The sequence below is a fragment of the Furipterus horrens genome, unplaced genomic scaffold, assembly GCF_987537825.1.
Source record: "Furipterus horrens unplaced genomic scaffold, mFurHor1.1.pri manual_scaffold_16, whole genome shotgun sequence".
Lineage (NCBI taxonomy): Eukaryota > Metazoa > Chordata > Mammalia > Chiroptera > Furipteridae > Furipterus > Furipterus horrens.
The window spans coordinates 7,326,763-7,353,870 of NW_028327186.1; the positions used below are offsets into that span (position 1 = coordinate 7,326,763).

Here is a 27,108-nt window from a genome sequence, read left to right on the forward strand (position 1 = left end):
GGTGCGTCTTGGCAGAGCGGCAGCGCTTCTCAGCCTGTCTCCCGCCGACTTCACAGTGACTCCCCCTTTCCCAGCGTGGAATTGAGGGTGGAGGACGTGCTCTCCAAGGCATCCCAGCGGGAGATTTGGGGAGTTGGGGGCGTCTCGGGGATCGCCGCGCCGGCCCACGCCCCTAGCCCGTGCATTTAGCGACATCCTGACTTTCCTACCGGCGCACCGTCCCCCGACCCAGCCACCCCGCGGGGGCTGATGCCGGAGGGTGCGACCGCGACGGGGGCGGGGTAATCCGAACTCAAACCCCCACCTACTCCCCCGCCCGCGCTCGCCCCCCGCCCGCGCCCGGGGCGCCGGCCTGCCCCCTCCCCTTCGCGCGCGCAAACGAACCTAGCGACGCCGTGCTCCGCGGCGGCAGAGGCAGCGGCGGGCGGGGGCCAGGCGAAGGAGGGGGCGGCCCGAGCCACCCGACTCTGCAGTTGTCTCCCGGACGCGGGCTGCGCCGCCCGAGCCGCGGGGCTGGGGGCGCAATAGCTACTCCTCGCTGCCGGGCCGGCTCCTCCAGGCGCTCGCAGGCATGCAGCCCGGGAGCAGGCGGCGCTCTCCGGGCCGCTGCTGATCCGGCCGGGGCGGCGGGAGCCAACGCCTGCCGAGCCCCTCCCTCCTTGCCCCGGGGCCCACGAGCGGCTCCCCGGCACCCCGTCTTCGCCTGCAGCCCTGCCACACCACCCCCGCGGGCCGCAGGGGCTCATGCAGCCGCCAAGGTAAGCGCGGGCCCGGGGCGGGGTGGATCCGACTCCGACCCCCCTTGCCCCCCTCTGACACTTGCCGGGGTCACTGCCCTGGTTGGGTGAGTCCTCCCTAACCCCACGTCCCTTCTTGCTCCCATCTTGCCCAGATTTGGAGCTTCGCTGCGCCTCGATAGCTTTAGCTCTTGGCAGAAGTAAAGTTTTGGTGGTTTGGTATTTGCCCCCCCCCCTTTTTTTTTTCCTGCAAGGCTCTCCCCCGGCTGCCGGCAGCGCGCGTGGTTGGACAGTCCTGGCGAAGGTCTCCACTGTGTGCAGGCTGGGAGCTCCCTTTCTTGTGCTTGACCCGCTCCTCCCGGCAGCCTGGGACGGAGCCGTCCGCTGGCTGTCCCGCCGAGAACCGCCAACTGGCCCGGCTCGCCCGGCTCCCTCCTCCTGCCCCGCGCCGGGCTTTCTAAACCAGCTGCGGAGCCGCAGGACAAGCGCCTGCGCCCGGGGGCGTCCGCGCAGCGCTCGGTCAGGGCTCGAGTCCCAGGGATCCTTTGCCTGGGAGGGCAGGTGCGCTGGAGAACGCGAGACTCGGCTGGAGCTCTAAGGGACAGGAGTCCCAAGTGGCCCTGGCGTCCCTAAGCAGGTGGTGGGGGCCTGCAGGCCAGGCACGGCGGTGACTACCCGCCCAGCTCTCGCCTTGGCTCGTCCCAGGGAACCAGCTGGGTCCGAGGGGACAGGTGTATTTAGCGGGGGTAGGGCCAGGTGGAGACGCTGGGATGCAATTCTTGATTGCATCCTGTTAATGTAATTGCATTGGACTTGCTCGGAGGTAGAATCAATTCCCCCAAATTGAGAATTTAATGGGGGCCATCGAGCTGCTATTATGTAGTGTGGTATCTGAAGGCGTTGGATTTTATTTATTTTATAAATAGGGTGTCTTGCTGACGAATTAGGGGAAATCGCGCCATCTAGAGGAAATGGTGAGCTGTGAGTTCCTTTTCGGGCTGCAGAGTGAGGTGTTCTCTACAATAGGTGTCTCCTGCGCCAGGTGGAGAGGCAGGAACTAGACTTCGAGGAAGACTAATTGCCTGTGTATTACAGTCTCGCTGAGCCAGAGAGTCCGACCTGGAGGGACGGAATGGCAGGTCATGCTGAGTAGCGCGGTTGCGCTGTCACCCCAAGGAGATTCTTCGCCTTCTCTGCCTGGCTTTAGGATCCTCCAGCAGAAATATAAAACATTACCTGATGGTAAGAGGGTGCCTGTCCTTCAGGCGCCTGTGGCAGAAATCTAGAAAACCTATGCACAAACCTCGCTCTTTTCCAGTGCATCACAGACAAGTGATTTTTCAGGTGAATCTTGAGCCGTGATATCTGGAACCAAAATTAGCCGGGCTCTGAAGGGCAACTGAAGGAGAACTTGGGAAGGGTCTCTTACCAATCTATAGGAAGTGCGTGGTGTAACAAAAATGATATTTTTTCATCTACAAAGAAGAGGTTTCCCACTGTTCCACCACCACAGCAGGTGACAGGCAAGTCCCCCTTTATAAGGGGCATGGTCTCCAATGAACAACGGGAACAGATTTTGCTCGGTGACTAGCAGAGCAGAGGGAGGCTCTGGGTGGGTTCTCTGTGGCTGAGTGTTGGCGCCACCTTCCAGGCCGGGTGGCGTTAGCAGTGAGCTGAGTTCTCTCTGTTCAGAAAGGGACGTTCGGTCCTTGTAGGTTAGCGTCATGTTCTGCTTGTGGGGAAGACCCTGCCCCGTGGGATCCTCTGAGCTTCCGTGGTGGTAAGGGGGAGGTTCCAGCCTCCTTTCTCACTAGCCCTGCTCCTCGCGTTCCTTCCCAGCTGACAGACGGGTGCTTAGGAGAATGGTAGATGGCTTGTCTCCTATTCCTCACCCCCCAAGCCAGCTCAGACTCTTTTTCAACTTCAGGTACTTATTTAGTCACCAGATTTGTGACCCAAAAAGGGTCTTGCAGTAACCTGCCAGATTTTCAAGGAGGGCTTCTCTGATTTTTTGCTGAGAAACCTCTGTCTCCTTTCTGTCCTTCCAAGCCTCCTCAAGGCACAACTCACTGCCCCCCCCCAAGTGTGTGTAATGATATGAAAGGGAGGCGTGAGAAGCTCCTAGTTAATACCCTTGAGGATGGCTCAGTGTGGGGTCAAACACAGAAATTATTAGAGGAGGAAACGCAAAATAAAGTGAAGAGGTACTGAGCATCCCTAACAATGGGACAGGGTGCTTTTTGAGTGACACTCCCAGAGTTCCTGCATGTCCTGCTACTTCCATTTCACGGAAGTAGACACTAATTCCAGAGAGGGGAAGGAGCACAGCTCTGGGTCTGTGGAATCCAAGAGCCATCTTCCCCGCAGCCTGATTGCCAAATGAACTGAACTCAAGCACTTGCTTTTACCGTGTGTGGTCCCCGAATGTGGTCACGCCTTAGGAGGTATGAGCACCAGTCTCTCCAGAAGTCCGCCATCCAGAGAAAGGGCAGGGATATTCCCAAGTGAAGCTGAGCCTAAACCAGTGTATTCTCAGAAACCCGCGCAGGCTCATTGGAATCCGTGATGTCTGGGAAATGAAAAGGGACCACTCCTTAAAGATCTTTGTTCTAGAACTTGACTTATAATCCCAAAGGGAAGTTCAAATAACTTATAAGCGTCTGGCATTTCTGTGGCTCTTAAGGAGATGGCTTCACTCTTCAAACAACGTCATTGTGTATTCATTCAACAAACTGAACATAAGTTTAACCTGATGAAGGGAGGTCCAGGTTTTCCCACCTGTCTGGGATCCAATCCTATTCCAATGACAGGCACTTCTTTTTTCTTATTTTGACCGAATGGCACCTCAGGGCTGACCTCCCTTCCTTAGCTACAGAGCAATGAACAGGGCAGTGGAAAAAACCAAGGACTGCCTCACCCGAGTCTGCCTACAAGGTAAGGCTCACCTGCAGACATTGTGAGGTTCCTGATGGCATGTTCTCAAGTCCAGCGCTGCTCAGCATCCCTCACTGCTAAGTTTGGCAGGTCATTTTGCCCTAAAACAGGCGATTCATGGGAGTTAATATTGTTTTACGTTGGTCAGCGCAGCTAGAATAGTCTGATACTTAGATTTCAGCATACTGATTTCAAAATGCTTCCCTTACTATCCTGAAGTGCACCTGGTTTTGTATCTTGGGTATCTCAAGGTCATATGGTAAGAAAACCCCAGATGCCAGTCCTTTCCATGCTGCGAGGGTTTTATGTTGCTTTCGTGGTTCTCTGTTGAGAGCATCTTGAGAAAGGGTATCCCTGCACTCCAAGCGCCTGATTTCTTTGTGAGTATATGGATTCTGTTGGCAGTCTGACTTTGGACGTGACAGGGAGTAGATGGCCCCTCTGAGCCTGGGCCAAGTGTTAGTGAGGGCAAAGCCAAGCCGAGATGGGTTTCAGGCTCAATAACCAACCCCTAGGGCTAGAAGCCCATCTAGCTTTGAATTTGAGGCGTGCTCTGAATAGCTTGTAGTCTAAAGGAACAGCAAGGAAGTGATGCTGTAGATAGGTTTGCCTAAATGTCTTGTTGCGTCGGACTTACCTGTCATTCAGAGTCTGCTGAGTCCAGGTAGGTGCTATATGAAAACTTGACCGGAATATACTACTTAATATCTAAAAGAAAGAAAAAGAATTCTATCACTATTTTAACTTACTAACTTTTCAGAGGGATGAGGGAGACTATCCAGGGAAACTTATCTTAAAATTTGTTTTTGTTTATTTCTGGACAATGGTATAGCTCTAAACCCATTCCCACTTCTAAGGCATGAGCCATCATTATACAGACAAGGCATATTATTTGAATTAACAAGAACACCAGCGAAGCCCTAGGTGAAGAGGGGAGGCAGCTGTGCGTTGGCGGGAAAACCACTGAACTTGGGCCTCACAAGGCCTGCTTTTGAGCTTCTCCCCGCCATTTATACTCTTGGTGACTTTGGAAAAGTCACTTAACGTCCCTGAGTCTCGGTTCCCTCATTTATGAAATGGGGATGTGTGTGCCCATCACATAGTTGAGATGACTCTACAGTTAGGTGGGAGACGTTTTCTCATATCAGGAGCTCACCAGAACTTGAGTGTAACTGCTCATGCACTTAGAGCCCACCAGAAGTCAGGTTTATCTAGGCGTCCTTGAGGAATTCGGCTTATTTCCCCCCTGGTAGACACCCTCTTATAATGCAAACAAGGGCTCTTATCCATGATATAAAACTAATATTGGCAGCTACTCATCAGCACTTTCTCTATTCTGCACAAAGTGGTCTATTATTATATTAACTCATTTAAACCATACAGGAGCCCTCTGATGGGCCCAAGGATGTCCCTGTTTTTCAGGCCCAGAGTCTCTGTTCAGGCCGCACGTTGTCAGCCAGCATGCTATACTGTCTCTCAATGTAAAAGCGAAGCAACCCCCTCAGCCCCCGACAAATTTTAAAGCGAAAACCATGGAGATAAGAAGGAAAAGTCACATAAATCTGACACATTTGTTCTTTCTGGATTGGCATTCTTTCCCCCTGCCCCCCACTTCCATCAGCTGGGGATCTTCTTTACTTCAACTTTGCATAAGCCAGTCTAAACAACTTTGAACTTGATACATAACTTGGTTGTCTGTTCCTATTGCTATGTGTCTGTGGTATTTGTGCTTGGCACCAAATGGTTCATTAATCCCAATACTCCAGCCTTCTGCTGGTTGAGAAAGACACAGAGACGCACTGCCGTTCAAACACTTGCCTTCTGGTGCGTAAATGGTTCTGAGCTGGTTCTTCTCCCAAGAACTTACTGGAATGGGGAGAGGTAAACAATAGATTATCTGTTCTCCATGACAGGAGCCTAGTGCATCTTGATATGGGTACCCAAAAGCTGCTTTAGAACAAAGGTTGCTAAATATTTTTTAAGATGTGGTTTCAGAGATATAGAAGTATTGCTGGGGATTGTTACTGAAGAATCCATGCTGACACTGAAGCACAAAATGTCACTCCTCAAATAATATTTCCCACTTGTTCAGCAACATGTTCACTTGGCGAATTCAGAAATATTACAGATGAAGCTCCTCAGAGTCAGATGTGGGCAAGGCCAGTTAGTTAAACAGCCAATACCAGTTCACTGGATCCCTAGACATGTGGGGTCTCTTGAGCTAGAAGCATCCTCCTCTCCCCCCACTGCAGGCACCCAGGCAACAATTCTGAAGATTGAGAATCTGAGGGTCTGGAGATAGGACAGGACACCCAGGGGGTCACAGAGCTGGGGGTAAATTCACCCCATAGCCCACATCTCTCTATATATATCTACTGCCATGTCTAGAAGTCTCAATCTCAACTCTGACAATTAATTCAAAATGCTATTGCTTTCGTGCATGGCTTTGGAGGCAGAAGGATTTGCAAGCTTGTACACCAGATGATAGAGGCGCTCCGGAGTCCCAGACAAGAGGCTCAAGAGGGAAGTCAGAGGAGATGTTTGTGTATGAAGCTCAAGTTAAACACGAGTTTACTATCCTGGTAGGGAGAGATGGGAGAAGTATCAAAAGAGAAAAATGTGGCTGCTCCAGGAGTTTGCTGAGAAACTCCAAGGTCAAGGAGGATAGGTGTGAAAAGATAGAAGGGAAGGGGAAGCTTAAATGCAGCCCCAGAAACTATTTCAGGTCACCAGGAGGGCTCCAGCCCAGTCCTCGCTTCCGTTCAGAGCAAGAGGGTGAGCACATGAATCGCGTAGGGCTGACAGAAGCAGAGAGAAAACCAAACATTCCCGTGCCTGGGAAGGAGACGGTGAGCTCGTTAGAGGTGGTATGACAGCCGAAAGTCACCGAGACCTCACTACCAAGTCAGCTGGCTGACGTCTGGCAGGTTACCTCCCTCCTGCCGTGGCATTTGGGATGAGTATGAGTTTTCTGGCTTCCAAATGAGAAGGGATAGAATCCATGTCTTTTAAATGGGAATTGAAGTCCTAGAGAGGATGTAACTGTTGAAAGGCATTTGACATCCCTCATACTGACTACTTTTTTCTATAATTCTGTCTGTGCTTCCCCTTTGGCTGGTGAACTGTTCTTCTCTGAGTGCTTAGCTCCTGCCATGATGGAAGGGTTCATAGGATTGTTTAGCTGAGAAAGAAAATAAAGTAGGAAATACCCACTGGGGCGGGAGCAGGCAGGAGGTTGCTAATAATTTTTGGTGAAACTAGGGAGCTAGCTAGCTTGATGGATTGATTGATTTTATATGTACTTCTGTCTGTCTATCCTGGGACCATCTGGAGGGAAGGGACCAGTGGTAATGAAAGGTGGGAGTGATACCTAGTGGCCAAAGTGAGCATCTGTCCCTCCACACCAGCCCTGTGCCCAAGGGCGGACACACTGGGCCCGTAGCCCACACAGGGAGCTCACCCATGTCGGAAGGGTCATTTTTAATAGTCACTTTGGTGGAATATATACTAAAAAGTACTATCACCAAACACTTTTAAAAGTCCCAGTGAACTGGACAAAGCACAACACACTTTCTGGAAAAAGACCATGACACCAGACCGATCTGTGAGCATTCTTTAAGGAGGTAGAAGCGGGCCTGGAGACCAGGGAGAAACCCAAAGATGAATTATGTTTAGACTTCCCAAATTCCTTCTGACAAAGATCCATCCCCAGGGTCATTTATGATAGTAAGTTGTTCCAGAGTGTGGGGGAAATCACCACGGATGGGAATTGTCCTGAGAGACAGGAAACCAAAAAAAAAAAAAAAAAAGAAGGATAAACAGGTACTTTTCTGGATGAATAATTATAAACAGTGGGGATCCCCAGAGATCACTCATGCTCCCAGACTTAGCTTAAATGTTCATATTTCATCTGAAGGAGAGAACGCTCAGCTGGTCTCAGGCCTGTGGTTGAAATGGAGGCTCTGCAGAGAGAAGGCAAACAAATGGTGATTAACAGCAGGACAAGCTTAGGCGTTTGCAGGAAAATGCATATTAAGCTTTTGCAGGGGCCAGCCTCAGTTAATGCATTTAGGAGAACATAATCCAAAATCACAAGAACACAGACTCTGTCCATTCTGTTTACAGCTACACAAGGAATCCTGGGGAAGTCTTTGCAAAATATTTGTTTGCTAAAGGCCATGCAGGACCCAGTGTTCCAAAGGTCCGCACCACGAGGCCCAGGCTGTAACCTAGGGGACAGAGCGTAAGTGGTCAGACTATGACAGGAGCTGTTTGTCCGTAGTCAACGGAACTTTGAGTTACACGAGTTTCTTTGGCAAATGAAATGCTGAGGTCCAGAACACGTGTCAAGAATGTCTTATTCTTGCAAAGAGTTCGGGAGTTGTCAACAGGCTGGTCGGCTTGGCCAGCAGAGCCAGGTTCCTCCGGGTCAGCGCAACCCTGTACTGCACGAACGCGGCTGGATTTCTCTTGATAAAATCTAGGCTGTGCAAAAGACAAGTCTCCACTTCTGTGATGTCCAGATTCGGCCTCGCACAGTTTTCCTCATGAGGAAAAAGCCCTTGCATTGCCTTTCCCAAATTACTTGCTTCTGCCATGGGAATTGTTTCTCCTTCCCAAAGGACAGCCAGCGAATCCCCTCACAGGAACACCGGGGAGCTCCCGTGACAGGGGCTCCTCCCAAATTGGATTATCAGTCTGCCCCTTACAGATGAAGACGCTGGGGTGTAGAGACCAGAAGTCTTGCTGTCAGAGGTCCACCCTTGGGCCAGGGCAGGGCTGGAAGGGGCTGCTTTCAGGTCTTTGGAAGTCACACAGCCTCTCTGCCATGTCCGCAGCCTGGAGATGCGGCCGCAGGGGTGGCAGTGTGTTTACTGGTGGGAATACCAGTGGGTCTCGCTCATTAGCAGGGGGCTTTCCCTTAACTTGTGAAAGGCAGACTCCAGCCCACGGTGTTAACTGGTGGGCCTGGAAGATGCCTCTGCACCTGCCTCAGTGTGCCAGGCCTGCCCCGCGGCCCTGAAGAATAATACACCATTGGGTCTGGCCCAAGGATGGGCCGACCTGGAGAGGAATGCTCGTTTGAGACCTGGATTTTGGTGGGCAAACCTATAGCACTTTGCAAACCGGGGCTTCAGATGAAACTCAGTTTAGGGGTGTGATAATCAGACAGAGACCTAAACATGAGAGGGAAATACGGTGGAACCCCAACTGTAAGGGCAGGTGAGCAGGTGCTGGCATAGCCTTTGGACCCAAGGGAACAACAGCTTCCTTCTGTCCTGTGGCACAGCTGGCTGGGGCCGTGGGGCCCTTTCCCTTTCTTACCTGTTTGGGAGAAGCCAGATGCAGAAGGGTTGCTGCTCTGCCCCGTGTCTTCACAGACTTAGGGCTTTCTTCCCTTGGCCCAAAGTTGGCTCCTCCAGAGCAGACACCCCTCCTGGCAGGAAGAGAGCCCTGCAGCCTGTGTGGCCTCCAGCAAGTGAGGACTGTGATAGTGCTTAAGAGAAACATCAAAGTTGGATAAAAACTCGGAATTCTTTTCCAAAGAACCAGATGAGTAGGCTTGGAAGCGAGGTGAGGGGGCCAAAGGAGGAATTGGTTTGACTAAAAACACTTGCTCTGGCTTATTTGTATTCCATCCAGAAGATGTTTCTCAGGGGAAGCTGCCAGTCTCTTAAATGTCCCAAGAGCAGCAGCAGAGGAGCTGTGGGGCCTAGGGGGGAACCTTGGGGAGGAGACGCTTTTCTCCTAGAAGCAGCAGCGACTAAGGGAAGGGAAGTCATCACCCTGATGCCCTCCCAAGAGCTGCCTTGGTGCCAGGGTCCTGAGCCCGGCAGGGACCTATGTAACCACTCCCACCCCTCCTCGGGGGCGGCAGAGGTCCTGCCTCCGACAGGCTCGAGGGCCCTCCGCTCGGGAGCGCAGCCAGGGCAAGTCTCCGGGACGCAGCTTGGAGGGGATGCTGGAGGCAGCCGAGCCCAGGCAGGGTGGGTGGCCCTGGACATCGGCGGGCGGGCGGGCCTCGAGGTGCGCTCCTGGCTGAGGTCCGACAGGCCATCCCGCCTAACCCCGGACAACAGAGAAGCGGATTGGAAGCCTCTTACACAGGGGGGGCACGTCTGAGTGAGAGAAACGAGCAGCTTTGGGACGACAGTCTAGTTGGAAAAGGGACTTGGGGTTTGTCTCCGAGCGCAGTTTGTACTTGGATGGGATGTTTCTGGGGAAGATCGGGGGCGCGCCGCCGCCCTTGCGCTCTGCTGGGCCTGGCGGGCCGGGGGAATGGGCCCTTCCTGCGCGGGGAGCCTCGGCGCGCCCTGCGTCCTGGGGTCCGGGCTGCAGCCGGACCGTCTCGATCCGCTCCCAGCTTCCCCACCCCTCGCGGGCGGGCGCTGAAACCGGAGCGCCGGGAGGCGGGCAGCCGGGCCGCGGGGGCGGCTCGGCCGCGCAGACATTGGAGGGGACCGGGTGATGGATGGCGGGGGCGGGGCGCGCGGGGAGGGGGCGCGCCGGGCGCCCGCGGCCGAGGGGGACCGAGCCGCCCGGCTCGCTGCTCCCGCCGGCGGAGCGAGGCTGCCCTTTCTCCGCAGCGTGATTGATTTTCTGCTTTTCTTCTAAACTCTTCTTCTAGGGAGAGGCTAGTGGTCACAGGCCGAGCTGGATGGATGGGTATGGGGAGAGGGGCAGCACGATCAGCCCTGGGATTCTGGACGACCCTCGCCTTCCTTCTCTGCAGCTTCCCCGCAGGTAAGGCATTGCCTCGGGCGCGCCACCCCCTGGGCGACCCCGCCTCCCATTTCCACGGCTCTTTGTTTCTCCCCAGCCCCGCAAAGGCGTGATGGATGCCGTGGGGACCCGGGGGGGGGGGGGGGCCCTACTCAGGCCGCATTGAAAAGGGGCCGGACGGGGAGGTCACTTGGGCCGGAGGTACCTCCTTTCTTCCGAGGAAGTGGGGGGGGGGGGGGACCAGGGATGCGTACCTTCGGGGCTCTGGAGGAGGTGGCACGGTCTCGGGACCGGGGGCGCTTTGCCGGGCTCCTCACCGGCCGGGTGCCCAGGGGTGAACCCGGAGCCGCCCCTGAGGTCCTAGCCAAGGTCTCCGACGCCCCCTCCTGTGGGACCCCGGCCCGGCCCCACGCGGGGAGCCCAAGGACTGGGCTCAAACCAGCCCCTGTTCCTGTTTGATAACATCCCGCGTCGCCCCTTGTTTGTTTTTATTGTGTCAGAAAGGGAGAGAATTTCAGAATTAAAGCTGAAAAAGCCCATCTGTTTCCAATGAATCCCCCATAGTTTTTCACAATGTTTTTGGCAGATCGCTGCTTTCAAATTCCTCCGAGCCTGGACCTCTTGTTTTTGTTGGGGGAAGGGAGGCCAACTCCACAGAGAAGCATTTGTTCGTTCCCAAACGCTCCAGTTTCTTGACTTTTTTTTTTTCCTTTGGTGGGGGGGAAGGGGGGAGGCACGAAACTTAAATCCCTGCTCTGTTTTCTTTATAATGTTTCATAAAACTTTATTTCATTTTTGCCATATGCTACTCACAGCTGGGAAACGCCAGTTAAACCCTTTATACCCATTTTTCTCTTGCTAAAAATACAAATAAACCCAGTGTCACGGGCCAGAGGGCCCCCGTTGCCAGGCGCAATCTCCAGGCCGGTGCCATTGTGTTGCGGGGCTCCGAGGCGTCTTGCAAAAGTGCAAGTTTGTTTCGCTCGGCAGCGCAAGGCGGATGCGCAGTGCCCCCAACCCCATGCACCACGGAGCTTTGCAAGAAAGGACTTGAGTTCGGCTGGGATGGGGTGGCTTTGTTTGCTCCTCAGCCAACTAACTGGGTTTCAGGAAACTGGCAGAACTGGGCCATCCAGGCTGCAAGTTGCGGCTCCCCGGCTCCCCGCAGGCGGACCTTGCAGGCAGTTAAGGGGCCAGAGATCAGTTTCCCTTCCGCCCCAGCCCCTGCCTCAGTGCCCCAGTGCACCCGGATCACACTCAGCAGCTGCATCCCCAAGGGCGCCCCGGAGACCCCTAAGCTGCTCCCAGCCCTGGGTTTCTTCCAGGAGGCCCAGGCCAAGGACCAGGGGAGTGGGGAGGTGTCAGTGCCCCAAAGAGCCCTTGGACCTCCTGTGTCCTCCACCGCCTGGGAATATTAAAACCTCCACAGGGGGTCCAGCAGCAGGGTATGCTACCCCCCCACCCCCTCCCTTTTAAGGCAGTTTCTCCACCTAGTGAGAGGTCTGGCTGAAAGGCTGGTTTGGTTCTCTCCCAAGAACTGAAAAAATAAAATTAAAAATGACCCTCGTCTTTAAAAGGAAGTTCCCCTCCTGGAGAGCGGGAGTTTGCAATGTGTGTGCATCTCAGTTTGGTCTAGATACAGATCCAGCCCATTGGAACTTTTATCAGATGGGTTGATAAATGGCTTTTGTCCCTTGGCTGCTGTGGGGGATGTGATCTCGGCTCCAAGCTGAAATGGAGAAGGGGGCTTAGCGGCCCTTAAAACAGCACCTTCCTGCTCTTAAAGTGGCAGCGCCAGTTAGCGTCTCAGGGAGAGAGGGAGGGAAGGGCTTGACAGAGGACTCGGGGGCAGGAGGGGCTGCAAAGGCTACCGGGTGGTGTTTTTGTTGGTGTCTTTATTTCGTTTCTCCACCTTTAAAACTTGAGAGAGTATCCCCCATCGTCTGGGGAACGCTGGTGGGTTATGTAATTCACAACCCAAATTCCATGACTTTTCTTTCCAAGAAGCCCATTTCTTTTTGGCTTCAAGGCGGGTAACTCAAACCTGGCAGATAGAACAGATAACTGCAGTACTGTCATGCCAACTGGCTCATGTTTCTTCTAATTTGAGGCCTTAACAGCTGCATTTAGTCAAAATTGCCCACCTTACTGAAAGCTGAGCTCTCAAGATCCTTCCACGCGATCCACCAGGGGCTCCGAAAAGTTGCGTGCTCCAGAAACCTGGGTCAAAAGACAGGTTCTTACGGCAGAGACGAAATGGGTCGTTGCCCCCACAAAGAGATGGACTGTGATATTCTTTGATGTATGGGCGGAGGGGCTACCTTGGGGTTCAGTCGGAGAACCTGTGGGTCTGGGAGAGAGCAGGGTGGGCGTTAGGAGAAAAAAGAAACCTCAGGCAGGCAAAGGCGATGCACAGGCACGTGCTGGGAGGCCTTGCGCCCTGGCCTCGCCTGCTGAAAACAGGTGGACTGTGGCTTCAGCAGCCGCGTGAAAGCCTAGGTTTGTTCGACGCTCAGTCCGCTTGAATGGCCGCCAGGAGAACACCCCGGGGAGGGCAAATTAAATTGGACGGAGTTATGTGGAGAAAGATGCCTTAATTTCTGCTAGACTGAGAGGGTTTGTGTCCTTCAAGAGTGCTGACGTGGGCTCGTTCCGTTGACGGCACACCTACTGTGTTCCTGACTCCAGGGACATTGGGGGCCCTCTGCGCAAGGCTGGCATCTGCCGTCAGGGAAAGGGACGGGGACTGTGCGGTGTCCCACGGGCTGTGAGCGTGTCTGCCTGGCCAGTGCTGTGTCTTCCGTGGATGGAGAGAGGAGCCACATGTAACTGGGGGTGGGGTGGGCGGGCAGGAAAGGCTTCTTAGAACAGCCCTCCCTGAAGAGTAAGTACCCTCTTCAAAATACAACGAATAGATACGCTGACAACATTGAAACCATGGGGACTTCTTCAAAAAGATTTCTAAGAGAAACCCACCCCGGGCACATGTTGTTGACATGTTGGCGCGCTTCCTGTGACTACATATGGACGCTGTGCTCGGGCCTGCTGGTTCTCAAAGCGTGGTCCCTAGAAGAGCCCCGTCTGTCTGCCCGGGGCACTTGTTAGAAATCCAAGTTCTGGGCCCACCCCAGACCTGCCACAGCAGATCTCCAGGGTGGGACCCTGCAGTCTGTGCTTTATTGCAGGCCCTCCAGGGCGTTCTGACGAACCCAAGTGTGAGGCCACCCGCTCTGAGAATTACTGCCCTGCAGCCTTTCTTTCGTCTTCATTTTCCCCCCTGTCCTTTGACACTACAGCTGGTTTTAAAATGTTAGCCCTCTGCGGACCTGAGGCATGGGGATACTGAGACCCTCTGTACGTAGCGTGCAGGCACATCTGCGTCATTACAGAGACGAGAATATGTCTCTCGGGCCTGTTCTTCAGAAATGTGCAGGCAAGTCAACCTGCCGACCACGTTATTGCCCTCCCGGGAGGACTTGGTGTCCCAAAGCGGGAGAATGAAGTAATGTCCCGTTGCGAGAGCCCAGTGGCAGCAGTGCCAGCTAGCAGGCTGGTGTGTGACACCCCCGAGGGTCTGCAGGGAGAGTGGGAGGTAAAATCCTACAGACAGCTGGCCCCTTAGGTCCTCAGGACAAATAGGGGAATAACCAGACGTCCGTCTGCTCTTCTGGGAAACCTCTCTGTGAGGCTGAAGAAATTGCTAGCAATCACCCCAAACCTCAAAGGGGGGGGGGGTCCATGAACATTCCATGAGATGGGGAGAAGGTCCCAGGACCCCCAAAAGGTGAGAGGGTGGGCATGTTGAGGGGGGGATTGGTCCCTGCTAAAAATCTTTTCTTTGGTGAAAAGGGCAAGCCCCCCCGTCCAACAGAAGCGGGCAGAGGACCCCAACTTCAGGCTGGTCGAATGGTGAGGAACCATACTGTTCCACTCCGTGGCCAAATTCAACCTGACTACAGTTGAAGACACTGTTTCTTCTAGGGTGACCAACTCACCTTGAATTTACCTGGGCTTTTTCTAGTTTTAAAACTGAAAGCCCCATGTCTTAGAAAGTTCTCTGTGTCCTGGGTTGTTCGCCCAAGACTCTTCCCCTCCTGCCCCCTGGACAAGTACTGGCCTGTGTCTGTTAGAGCCCCCAGCTGCTCAGAACCATGGCGGCCACTCGCCTGGGGCTGGCTGTCCTTCCTCCGCCCTTTCCTGCCGGTTCTCCTTGCCCTGCTTCCCTGTGCCCCTGCCCCCCCCCCAAGCTGCCAAATAAATTGCCATCTTTTTCCAAAGTAATGTTTTCTGGGTATACAAAACAACACTAATTTTTAAACCCACAGGCTGACAATGATACAAAAATGTAAACAAGCCATATCCCACTCTCTCGCAGACAGCTCTCGCTAATGCACGTTCAGGAACGTCCTTTGAGACTTAGTATCTCCATATTGTTCTCTCTTCCAAGTATGGCCATTTGAAGGAGAACAATACTTTTTAATTTTTAAAGCTCTTCCATTTACTCAGTGGCCACAGTGCACCAGGCACTCTGCTAAAGGCACACGTGACCGCGTCAGCTCATCACGCCTTCCTCATGAGCATCATCTTTCCCACAAATACAGAAGGAGGAACAGAGGGCCTGAGAGGCTGCCTGATGGTACCCAGCTTGTCAGCAGCAGAGCCAGAGGTAGAAAGAATGCAGACCCCTGCCCTTTTCCCTGCAGCTGATTTTGCATAAAGACACTCCTTGAACTTGCTTTGCGCATGTTAGACTCGGTGCTGTGAGCACATATGGCCTTAAGGTGGGGGGAAAATAAGAAACAGACTTTGGAGATAGGTGGTAGCGGAAGGAGGAATGAGCACATTTTCCATGGGTTTAGCCTTCTTGCCTCCGCCCGAGGCTCCTCTCTGCCCCCTTTCCATCCCTGGCTTAGCATTCCGGAGAAGATGCCCCCCAGCCAGAGGCTGGGAAAACCAGCTGGCAAGGGCGGTCACTGCAGATTTTCCTGAGTCAGATTATGTCTTTGGGGCTTTGCTTATTTATTCATTTCATGCACCATTTCCCCCGAGCAGTCGGAATACCCAGACGCCTGTTAAAAGTCATCCGTCCCTCTGCGCCCAAGTCCCTGCAAAGGAGCCCATTATTGCTCCCCCCGCTACGGAATGTCCCGTGATCACAGGCTTGCCCTCGTGTGTGTGTGTGTGTGTGTGTGTGTGTGTGTGTGTGTATGCGCGCGCCCTGGGCACGTGCCCAGCTGGCCTGCCTCTGCCCTCCCACTGCGGGAGGAAGGTGGAGGAGGAAGGGCTGCCTGCGGGTAGCGGTGAGGGAGAAAAGCCACTTCAAATGCATGTTGACCTGGAGTGGCCAAGCAGATGAGCCAGGGTTGGTTGCTGGAGGCAGAGCCAGGATGGAAAATTAGCATCTCTAGAGCTTGCCCCAGACTCGGGAGACAGGGTTATATGCCTGGCCTCAAAGCAGAAAGACTGCCTTGCTCACCTGCAAGCTTCAATTATCTGTGAAGAGGGATGTCTTTCTTTGCTCATACCCAGCCTCCTTGTGGGACCCCATGAGCTTAGGCCTAAGCCAGGACGGTGTGGACATGGAATCCCCTGCTGGGCCTCGGCCCACCACGGGGCCCTCCTACCCAGAGAAGCCCGCGGCGGCTTGACTGGCTGTTCTGTTTGCCGTGGATCTGGCTCTGTGTGGCCCCAGGGGGAGCTGGGGAGGGTGTCCCGTTTGCAAGCTGAGGTGTGCCCTCTTCCTTGGCACTCAGTATGCTTTCTTGCAACAACTTGGCATGTGTGGAGGCTGGGCAGAGCAGCCCTGGCTGGGTGTGACCGGGGGGCAGTGCCTACTGCCTCAGCCACCTCTGCCCACACTTGGCAGGGAGCGAACCCCTGGCTCCCCACCCCGCCCCCCGCCCTGTCCCAGCTCACTTGACATTCTCTGGGAAAATTCCTCTTACCGTGCTCTTTCTCCTGTAAGCCAGTAAAATTCCCAGTGCCTTCAACGGGTCGGAGACACATTGGAGTCACGGGCTAGGTCGGTTCCCTGGTCCGGTCTTCGTCTGGACTGGGGAGGAATGCGTTTCAGAAAGGTGATCGATTCTGCCTGCTTGCAGGTTAAGGAAGTTGGTGTCTGCCGTGCCTGGCGAAAAATCCAGCCTGTCACCTGGGTGTGTTCCTTTCGGCGTCTGATGCCAAACACCTGCATGTTTATGCCGGAAAGATGGGGTGAAATTCCTACAGGAGGTGACAGACAGGCAGCCTTAGGCATCTAGCAAGCAAGGAGACTCCAGAATACTGCCCAGGCCAGAGTTCACCAAATCCTGGCCCCAGATCAGTTTGCTGCCTCCTTCTAGACTCAACACTGAGGGGCAGGAGAGGGCGGAGGATGGCCCTGTCGCTCCAGCTGCTTGCTGCTGGGTCTCACCAGGTGAGGCAGTCAGCCCTCCTGGCCGCTGCTCCTTTCTCACCTCCTTCACGACCGGCCCTGCGCCAAGGCTTGTGCCTGAGGGAGGAGCCTCAGCGTCCATGCTGCGCAGGGTGGGCGGCCGGTGAGGACAGGGGACATGGAGGACTCAGGCTTCCGCGTGGCCTTTCCAGAGGCTGTGCAGCGCATTCTCTTTCAACCTCTGCCTGCTCCTATCCCAGTTGGAGGTATCGCCTTGTAAGTTACACGGCGTCCCAACACAGTGTCCTGATGGTGCATGTACTTACTGAAAATTTTCCGGGAGCCCCCTGGTCAGATGGATCTAGGCTGACGCCCTCAGGCTGGTGAACAGAAACCACACTGGATAGGTTCACAGAGGGCTCCTACCAGCGGGCATGGTGAATGCGCGTGGAGGGAGTGCAAAACCGCGCGGGGACCACAGAGGCACCCAAGGTTGCAGGAAGTGGCTTCCACCCCTGGGGCTGGGGGCGACAGGTCGCTGAAGAGGGTCCCCTGCTTGGCTGGTCTCAGCCTGGGGACAGGTGTGCGCCTTCAGCCTTCCCGCCTCCATCTCGTGCCCCCTTGTGGTGGAAGGGACAGGGAGCCTGGCAGGGTCCCAGCTCCACACGACTGAGGAGAGCATGGTGAAGCTGGGGACAGTCTCTTCCTAACGGGCACAGGCTCTTGTGTCTGGTCCCAGACCCCTGGCTCCATGCTCACCAGCCAGCACTTAGCCCCTGGCTAGCCTCAGCTGTGCAGGGGGGCCCTGCTGTTTCTGGGACCTTGTCTGGGCGTCACCCGGCAAATCCCACTCCCCTTCCAGACACGATTGAAATGTTCCTTCCCTGATACGGTCTCCAGCCTCCATTCTTCCACCTTTGTAGCGCTTTAGGTCTCAGATGAGACTTGTTTGCTCTGCCTTCTGGAAGTTTCCATGGCTCACTCTACCTGAGCACAGGAGCTCCCTGGGGCTTGTTCCAGGAGCAGCGTGAAGCATAGTGCCAGGCACAGAGCTGCGTCCAGAACTTCCAGCAAGTTGTGCGCGTTACCATGCCAGGGCCATGGAGGGGCACGCCACCAGCCTGGCCATGGGGCTTGTGTTCCAACCGAGCTTTACGCCTTTAAGAAGAGGCAGGTTTTTCTGTTTCCCGGTTCACCCCACCCCTCCTGCCCGGCATCTGAAACCTGATCTAATCCCCTTGCACGCGGGTAATTTATTGGTCTATTGGGCTTTTCTTGGTGGCAAATTGCATTGTCTCTATTCCTGGGTTCAGGCTGTGGAGCGGCTCACCGCATTCCTAAGACTCCTTTCTCAGGGCCGGTTCCTCGCACCCCCTCTGCGTGCGGCCAAATAAGTTTTATTGGGCTGCTTTGTCATGCAAACAAGGCGGTAATAATCAGGCTATTATTCTCAAAGATGGGGCTTGATTAACAGTTCAAAGGAGGTCTCTGAAAGCGGCTAAGGCCGTTCTGGTGCACTCTGGAGGGTAAATATTTTCATCCTGCCTGGGATGGTGCAGCTGGTACCCCAAGCTTCCTGCCTCCCTGTTTCTCAGAGCTGCTGGGCTGCCATAAAGGACAATAGTGAGGCCAGGAATGCGGTGTGGCTGTGCTTTCTCTCTCTGCTGTGTCTCCGGCCACGAGGGGGTTAGTGTGGAGCCCACCTCCGCCCGCTCGATGGGAAATGGTCCATAGGTAGGGTGCCATTGAGGGAGGAGTGTGGGAGCCAAGGGTTCCAAGACAGAAATGAGGGCCCCCTGCCCCCAGGGAACTCGAGGGCAGGAGGTGATACTCAAGCTGGGGTATCCTGGATGACACAATTCAGCCAGGTCCACAGAGCGGCCAGAGAGGGTGACGCAGAAGGTGACACAGGGAAGCTAAGGGACCATCTTCGATCAACAGGGTGGCAGCATTCGAGCCTTTTCTACGTGGCTCTACAAGAAGGACCGAGTCCCTGGGAAAGTCCCCAGGAGGCAGGCAGGGGTCCACAGCTGGAGCATCCCAGAGCAGGACGGACCGGCGCTGCCTCAGCAGCGTTCAGCAGGGCAGTGGAAGCTGGACGTCCGCCAGGCGATGCTACAGGGAGATTTCCTGCCTTGGGGGCTGGCTGGAGGTAGAAACCAGAGCCTCCTGCGTCCCTCTAGCCCCAGGTTTTAAAAAACTCCGTGGCACATCTTAAGGCAAGGAAGAGGTGGGTCCAAAGGGATCCATAGGGCTCTTGATAAAGGCAATTGCACAGAGCGGCAGGGGGCTCTGGCCCTCACTGCGCAAGTCGGGAGTGAATAGGTCTGAGGGTTGCTCGGGGTTGAGACTACCCCCAGTAAGTCTGGGAGACCGGGCACAGGCCTTTCCTGAGCTCCACCCTTTCCCCAGGCCGGCCACTGTCTTTGCAGCCTCTGGACTCTCCTGTTCGTCCCCCGTAGCTAACTCTGATCGTGCTCTCTCAGGAGGCCCCAGGTCAGAACAAAACATGAACCTTCAAAGAAGCCTAAGCTGCTGTGCGGGGCCTTTGCGTTTTCCTGGGCCTCTGGGGCGCGGCCGTGGTATGAGTTAGCAGAAGCCCGGGGAGCCGTCCCTGCCAGAGGACACCGTGGCCGAGATAGAACTGGGGCCTCAGGAGAACGTCTTACTTCCAGTCAGTGTTTTTAATTCCCTGGCTCTGACCTTACTGGCTGTCTCGGATCCATTGAGAGGTGACCGAAGGGCCAGAAGGGGCTGCTTTGCTGTCTGCAGGAGCCACGCAGGAATGAGACAGCTGTCTGCCTTCTGTCACGCCGAAAGCACCAGGGTGGCTCCCTCTGCAAAGCAGGTTTCCTCTTCCTGCTTGCACCAGTCCCAATTAGATCTGTTTCCAGCTCTCAGACTTTGCTTGCTTCATGGGCACTCACGTCCGAAAAAGCCAAGGTTTACTGCCTGGAATTCGGGTCTCATGCTTTTTTATTAAAGATACTGACCATAAAAATCAGTGCCCCCGGGGTCTCTTTGGCAGCTGATGCCGCAGCGGAGAGCTCTTCCTTTTGATGCTGGGCCAGGTTACATTCCGGTCCCTGACCCGGGAGGCTTTGGCCGTGATTAAATGGGGTGGACATGGGGCGGCAGGATGACTCCCTGGGGGTCAGCAGGCCCCTCATCTCACCACCACGGGGACCATCTAGCCCTGGCTTCCCTAACACCCTTCCAGAAGGCCACAGGGAATGTCCACTTTAGGCAGATGGGCCCTGAGGAGCTGTGTCAGTGCCTGGAGAGGTGACAGAGAGGAACAGGAGCCATCAATCCCACACTCTCAGTGGCCTGCAGTTTCTCCATCTAGAATGGTGCTTGGGCTTCCTCTTCAACTGCTAGGAAGATGTGCAAGGGCTGAAGGTTGTGAGCAGCTGGGGACACCCAGGAAATAAGATGTGTTAAAGCCATGGTTCCCAGGCGTGGTCGTTTGTAGCAATCATTCAAGGTCTCAGAGCTGGTGAGGGACCTTGTTTTTTCTTTTCTTTTTTTTTAACCTTGCATTGATGCAAATCCAAAGGTGTCACTCTCAGTTGCTTCCTCGCGTGCTCTCCTGAGGGGGATAGAGAGAGATGGAGCTAAGGTGGTGCGGTGAGCCGGACCAGGCCCTCTGTGACGAGGGTGGATACAGTAATCACACTAGCCAGCACTCCCCGAGCTTCAGCTAGATGCTGGTGGTGCCTTTCTAAGTCCTCTATCACCTTTAGCAACTCCACACGATAGATACTGCCACCCATTTTCTCGATGAGTATAATGAGGCACAGAGAAGTTAAGTCATTTGCACAAGGTCACACAGCGGCACAGCTTGGAACACACATTGAACAGTGGGGCTTAATTCCCTGTCAAATTTTTGCCGCTTTTGTCAAATTCTTGGGGGATGGCTATGTTATGTGTCGTTAACAGATGTCAAAGGCCCGCTCCTGCAGTCCCGCGGCCCCGAAACGCTGACCACTGCTCCCCACAGGCTGGGAGCTGTGGGAGGGGCTGCCACCAGCCCTCACTGCTTGTGGAAATGCGTGCCTAGTCACGTGGGGTTGTTCGGGGCTGCGCGGAAGAATCTGGACGACCGAGACCCTGCGCGTCACTATGACCTTCGGGTTTTTGTTTTTCCTTTTGCCATCAACTGTGTGTACGTGGGAAATTCGGGCGCTGCCGCCTGAGATTGGGCGTCCGTGGGCGTGCGCCCACCTGACGTTGTGACCCCTCCTTTCTCCACAGCCACCTCCGCGTGCAAGATCCTCAAGTGCAACTCTGAGTTCTGGAGCGCCACGGCGGGCGGCCACCCCCCGGCCTCGGACGACGCCCCCGAGTTCTGCGCCGCCCTGCGCACCTACGCGCTGTGCACGCGGCGCACGGCGCGCACCTGCCGCGGCGACCTGGCCTACCACTCGGCGGTGCATGGCATCGAGGACCTCATGGCGCAGCACAACTGCTCCAAGGACGGCCCCACGGCCCCGCCGCGCCCGCGCACGCCGCCGCCTCCGCCGGGGGACAGCCAGGAGCGCTCGGACAGCCCCGAGGTCTGCCACTATGAGAAGAGTTTCCACCGGCACTCGGCCGCGCCCAACTACACGCACTGCGGCCTCTTCGGGGACCCGCACCTCAGGACGTTCACAGACCGCTTCCAGACCTGCAAGGTGCAGGGCGCCTGGCCGCTCATCGACAACAATTACCTGAACGTCCAAGTCACCAACACGCCTGTGCTGCCCGGCTCGGCCGCCACGGCCACCAGCAAGGTAAGGGGGGACCGAGGCCTCGGCGGCCCTGCAGGTTCCCGCCGCCCAGCGCCCAGGCTCAGCCTTCTACCTACCCAGGTGCCTCCTGCACCCACCCGCGTTCCTTGTTTTTTTTTTTAGATTTTATTTATTCATTTTTAGAGAGAGAGGAGGGGAGAGAGAACGAGAGGGAGAGAAACATCACTGTGTGGTTGCCTCTCATGGGCCCCCATCTGGGGACCTGGCCCACATCCCAGGCACGTGCCCTGACTGGGAATCAAACCGGCGACACTTTGGTTCGCAGGCTGGTGGTCAATCCACTGAGCCACACCAGCCAGGGTCCACCCACGTTCTTTTTGTCACCAAATGAACAGATTACTTAGAAAGGAATAAGATTTTTAATGTGGCGTAGAGGGTGGTGTTTCTCAAACGGCTGCACACCAGCGCTATGAATTTGTGAAATCAGCTTTTGGGGGGCAGGGGTTGGGTATGGGGTATCAGAAACAATCATATATATAACCTGGCATGCGTGAAAGGCAGCATACAAATGCACTGTACACGGGAAGGGTAAATATTTGAGGAATCCTGGTTGCTGTTGTGTGCGTGTGTGCACAAGCATGTGTATGTATGCACAGGTGTGCATGCCTGTGGCCCAGATAGTGGGACAGCCCTGTCCACCCCAGCTTTATCTCCTGTACTCACTCCCGGAGGGTTTCCCGTGACCTCACATTCAGGCTCGGCCAGAAGTCGGCTGGTGGCCTCTCCAAGTCCAGGCTCCGGGGCCCCTCTGCCTCCTCAGGGCTGGGGTTTCCAGGCTGGCAGTGAGTCTGTCTTCCTAGGAACAGCATGTTGCAACGGCGCTGGGCCGGACCGCAGGGCGTTTCTGTTCCTTCCCATCCCTCAGTGCCCCAGACGACAGGGAGGCGACCTGGCAGCCAGGAAAATCCCTGCTGCTTCCCTCTGTGCCGGTGGCCCTTGCGTGCCTGCAGAGGGTCTCTTTCTGAGGCCAGCTGCTGGGTAGGAAATGAGCAGGTCTGCGCTTCATGGGTGTGCTCACAGGCCCTTAGCGCCAGGCCTGGAAGCCTAGTGGTGGCAGGATTGTGGCCTGCGCGCGATCTGCCCTGCCCCGCTCCCAGCCCTCCACAGACTGAGGGGGCCCCTTCACCTACCCACCTCCCACCCTAGATCCAAGACAAATGAATCCTGGGGCCCTGGTGCTGCAGCTTCCAGATCCAGCCGCAGACACACTCTGGATGGGGATCCCGCCTCCATGTCCCATCCTGGCAGGGGCACGTGGGAAGGGACCTGCCCCTCCTAACCCAGGGTGGTAACAGAGCCAAGGGAGGAATTGTGATTAGTGACCAGGCAGTGACGGGGCGGTGGGGGGGGGGGGGGTGACACGGTGGAGCAGGAGCCATTCAGCCCCATGCGACTGGAGCCTGCAGACCAGGGCAGTGTGCCTGGGCTTAGAACCCCGGGTACGTTGACACACGCCAGGGCGCTGAGCCCGGTGGTGCTCTCCACAAGCCAGATGGATTCGCCATTCACTCTCAGGCTCCGTTCGTTCACGTGGCTGCGTTTTCCGGTGCCCGCTCTGGTGCTGGCTCCCTGCTGGGCACCGCAGCTGCAGACCTGCCCCTGCACCCCAGTCTCCAGAAGGATACGGGGCCGCGGAGCAGAGCTGGCCCCACTCAGCCCCCTTGGTTTTGCAGCCGGCTGAGAGCTCAGCGCCTGGGCCACGCCGCTCTCAGGTGTCAGTCAGTGCAGACCGGACCCTTACGGTGCCCGGGTGAGAGGCGTGGCATCATGGCCGGTTGCCAGCACCCGTGGCCTGCCCCTGCCTGTTCTCCGAGGCCCCCGTCGCTGGGGCGCGTGTACTGGTCCATCCATCGATCAGCAAACATCTATTGAACACCTCTGGGCTGGCGGTGGCCTCCCTCCCACAGCTTCCAGGCTAATCATGGAGAACAGAGACCAGCGGAAGGTGCCAGGGCTGAGGATGCTGAGGGCTCCACCCCGAGCACTGGGGAAGCCCACTGAGCCTGCCCATGAGGACAGGAGTGGCAGCAGCCGAGCTGGGCAGGGTACACCTGCAGCCTGGACCCTCCGGGGCAGGAAGAGATGACAGGGGCTGTTATCTCCAAGCTGATGGCGCTCAGGGCTTTTTCAACCCTGGCAGGAGCCCTCCGCTCCCCTGACCTCTCTCTCCTCCAGCCCTCCGTGTGGTGCCTCGCCCAGGGGCCCTTGCTCATCTCCCAGGATAAATCTCCAGCCCAGTCCATCCTTCTGCTCTTGAGGATGATCCAGACCCGGTCTGACTTTGTAGCCAAGTTCCTGCCCCCGTGAGAGCGCTTTCACGCCTGTCTCCTTCCAGCTGTGCGCCCCATTTTTCAGGTGAGGGAGCAGAGGTGCTCTGGCCTCTTGTCTCCCATCCCCTGCACCGGTCCCGCATCGCACTTACCACTCTCGTGCCGCTGCATAGTTCATCTGCTTGGCCTGGGGGCCTTGGACTGTTAAGTACCCTGTGCAGATGCAGGCCCCCAGCCCCGGGCCCGGCATCTTGTTGGTGCTCCAGGGACAGCTGCTGAGGAAGCCTGGGCTCTGCCCCGTGCCCAGCAGGGTGGGGAGGGCCCGGCCCCCCTGGGCAGGGAAGGGGGCAGCAAAGACAGGAGCGGCGGCCCCGCCCGTGGCCCTGTTGGCAGCGAGCCGCCTGGCTTTCGACAGGCCCCCTTCATGCTGTTACTTGTGGTTGAGTCCCTGGCACTGGTGCCAAGAAGAGTCAAGCCGCCTGTCAGCCTTCCAGGAGACTGTCTCCACGAGAGATGGCAGTTAGAGCAAAACCAGCCTTTCCTGTTCCAGGGGGACGGATGGCACTTGGAAAGCAGCCCCTCCCCCCAACACACACACACACACACACACACACACAGTGTCTTGGAAAGCAGCCCCTCCCCCCAACACACACACACACACACACACACACACACACACACACACACACACACACACACACACACACACACACACACACACACACACACACACACACACACACAGTCTGTGTGGCCTCTACACCAGTCTGGGACACCAGGTCCCTCATCCCCTGCCCCCTCCTCCAGTGACAGGACCACCCACTGCCCAGACCACCCTGGCTGGCCCACCTCCCGGCCCCCTGCAGGCGGCCTCCTCATCAGGGCAGGAGCCTTGGATGGAGAGAAGGAAGCAGCAGGAGGTAGAACCATATGAAGTCGCCATTTTTCTAGGCCAGGGATGCTAGAGTAGCGGCAGTTTCATACGGTTCGATGCAGAGGGCTCGAAGCAGGATGGAGAGGCTGCGACCACCTGCAATGGACTTCCCACAGCACCCCACAGGGCGCCCGCTTGTCCTCGCGCCCCGTGTAGGCAGCGGGATTCCAGGAGCCCTTGGGCCAGAGGGCAGTGGCCTGGGAGGCCCCAGCTGTCCCTGGGCACAGGAACGGGAGAGGCTGTGGCTGTTTCTCTCCCAGTTTTGCTTGTCTCCAGCCATACAATCCTTCTATTTAGGATTATAGAGGAAAGAGGAGGCAGACGTCTCTGCTGGGGTGAGGGGTGTGTTGGGGGTCACACTCACTCCCTGGGCTCTTGGTCTCCCATCCTCCTCCCAGGCCTCCCACGCTGTGGGCTGGAAACCAAGAGGCTGAGGCTGTGTGTCCTTGGGCAAGTTGCTTTACCTCTCTGAGCCGGAGTGTGCCTGTGTCCTTGGTGTTTGAGAGGACAGTGACTCACACAGCCAGTCAGGGGCTCAGCACAGCCCTGCCCCCGGCTGCAGCCCTAGTGGGAACGGGTCTCCCTGCCTCGGCCCTGGCCAGGGTTTCACGTTCAGCCTGGAGACCCCATCTTCTGTTTGCCAGTCTGCACCTTCCACCCCTCCCTCTGCCTGCCTGCGTGAGTGTTGCCCCTCCCTCATTCTTTCTGGGAGCATCAGTGTCTCCAAGGCCACCTGCTGTTACAGTCAGACCGCGGCTTGCAGCCCTTTTCCGGCACATGCCGGAGGCCTGCTGCAGCGTGAGAGAGGGTGTGAGGCCGTTGTGGGCCCTGTTAGCTTCCTGTCGCTGCTGTAACAAGTACCACAGACCCAGTGGCTCAGACAGACAGACCTTTGTTCTCTCACGGTCTGGAGGCGGGAAGTCCGGTACAAGTCTTACAGGGCTGAGAGCAAGCTCTCAGCAGGGCCGGTCCTTCTGCAGGGCGGGTCCTTCTGGAGGCTCCAGGGGACAATTCGTTCGAGGTCTCTTCCAGCCACTGGTGGCTGCCAGCATCCCTCGGCTTGTGGCCACATCACTTGAGCCTCTATGGAAGCATAACGTTTTCTATGGTCCAATCTCTTCTGTTGCCATTTTACTAGGATACGTGTGATAGGGCCCACCCAGGCCATCCAGGGTAACTTCTGCATCTCGGAGTCCTGAATCTAATGCCCTCTGCAACGCTATTTGCCCTACCCGGTCACCTTCAGAGGTTACAGGGAGGAAGGCCCTTATCTTGGGGGCCCATTATTCAGCCTATTCCAGTGAATAATGACTTTTTATTTTTAATTAACAGTGCTTTGATTTTTATGGTTCACCTTTCCGTATAGTAAGTGAGCAGGTTTTCTATTTAGGGTAGTGATCTAAAGTTCCCATTCTAAATCTTTTTTTTTTAATGAAAACAAGTTGTTTTAAAGAAACATATTAAGTGCCTAATAGTGTAGGTGGCATTGGGACCAAAATGGGGAAGGAGTGGTCTGGGGCTTCCTGGGGCATGGGGCGGGGCCTTCCGCCCCCCACCCCCACCCCCAGTTGTCAGCACCATCTAACCCCACTCTGCCTGCTTCCCTGCAGCTCACCATCATCTTCAAAAACTTCCAGGAGTGCGTGGACCAGAAGGTGTACCAGGCCGAGATGGACGAGCTCCCGGCCGCCTTTGCCGATGGCTCCAAGAACGGTGGAGACAAACATGGAGCCAACAGCCTGAAGATCACAGAGAAGGTGTCGGGCCAGCACGTGGAGATCCAGGCCAAGTACATCGGCACCACCATCGTGGTTCGCCAGGTGGGCCGCTACCTGACTTTCGCGGTGCGCATGCCGGAGGAGGTGGTCAATGCGGTGGAGGACCGGGACAGCCAGGGCCTCTACCTCTGCCTGCGGGGCTGCCCCCTCAACCAGCAGATCGACTTCCAGGCCTTCCACGCGCACGAGGGCCCGGGCGCCCATAGGCCCCTGGCCGCCAGCCCCGCCCCCGCGGCCCCGGACACCTTCCCGTATGAGACGGCCGTGGCCAAGTGCAAGGAGAGGCTGCCCGTGGAGGACCTCTACTACCAGGCCTGCGTCTTCGACCTGCTCACCACGGGGGACGTGAACTTCACGCTGGCTGCCTACTACGCCTTGGAGGACGTCAAGATGCTCCACTCCAACAAGGACAAGCTGCACCTGTACGAGAGGACGGGGGAGCCGCCCAGCCTGGCGGCCGCGGCGAAACCTCCTACCGCCCCGCAGCTCCTCCTGGGCAGCCTCCTGCTCCTCACCCTGCTCCCCGCGTTCCTGCAGGCCCTGGCTGCGTAGGACAGAGAGCGAGG

At 56.2% G+C, this 27,108-nt stretch overlaps 1 protein-coding gene across 2 annotated transcripts; it reads left to right on the forward strand.

The window, feature by feature from the left end:
- Nucleotides 1–418: 418 nt before the first annotated feature.
- On the forward strand, nt 419–27,108 carry RGMA (repulsive guidance molecule BMP co-receptor a). 2 transcript variants are annotated; one of them, XM_090263844.1, is made up of 4 exons: nt 419–758; nt 10,300–10,415; nt 21,025–21,542; nt 26,375–27,108. In XM_090263844.1, the coding sequence occupies exons 1-4, from the start codon at nt 745–747 to the stop codon at nt 27,092–27,094; spliced, it is 1,368 nt and encodes a 455-aa protein (XP_090119970.1). In that variant the 5' UTR covers nt 419–744; the 3' UTR covers nt 27,095–27,108. The 2 variants fall into 2 exon arrangements, with proteins under 2 accessions (XP_090119970.1, XP_090119969.1); XM_090263843.1 differs by lacking the exon at nt 419–758 and adding an exon at nt 8,145–9,658.

Excerpts from the sequence above, each read along its gene's own strand:
- RGMA (XM_090263843.1), top strand. The coding sequence starts at position 9,318 with ATGTTTCTCAGGGGAAGCTGCCAGTCTCTTAAATGTCCCAAGAGCAGC. Across the intron at positions 10,416-21,024 it reads TCTCTGCAGCTTCCCCGCAG|CCACCTCCGCGTGCAAGATC; the intron begins GTAAGGCATTGC and ends CTTTCTCCACAG. Across the intron at positions 21,543-26,374 it reads CCGCCACGGCCACCAGCAAG|CTCACCATCATCTTCAAAAA; the intron begins GTAAGGGGGGAC and ends GCTTCCCTGCAG.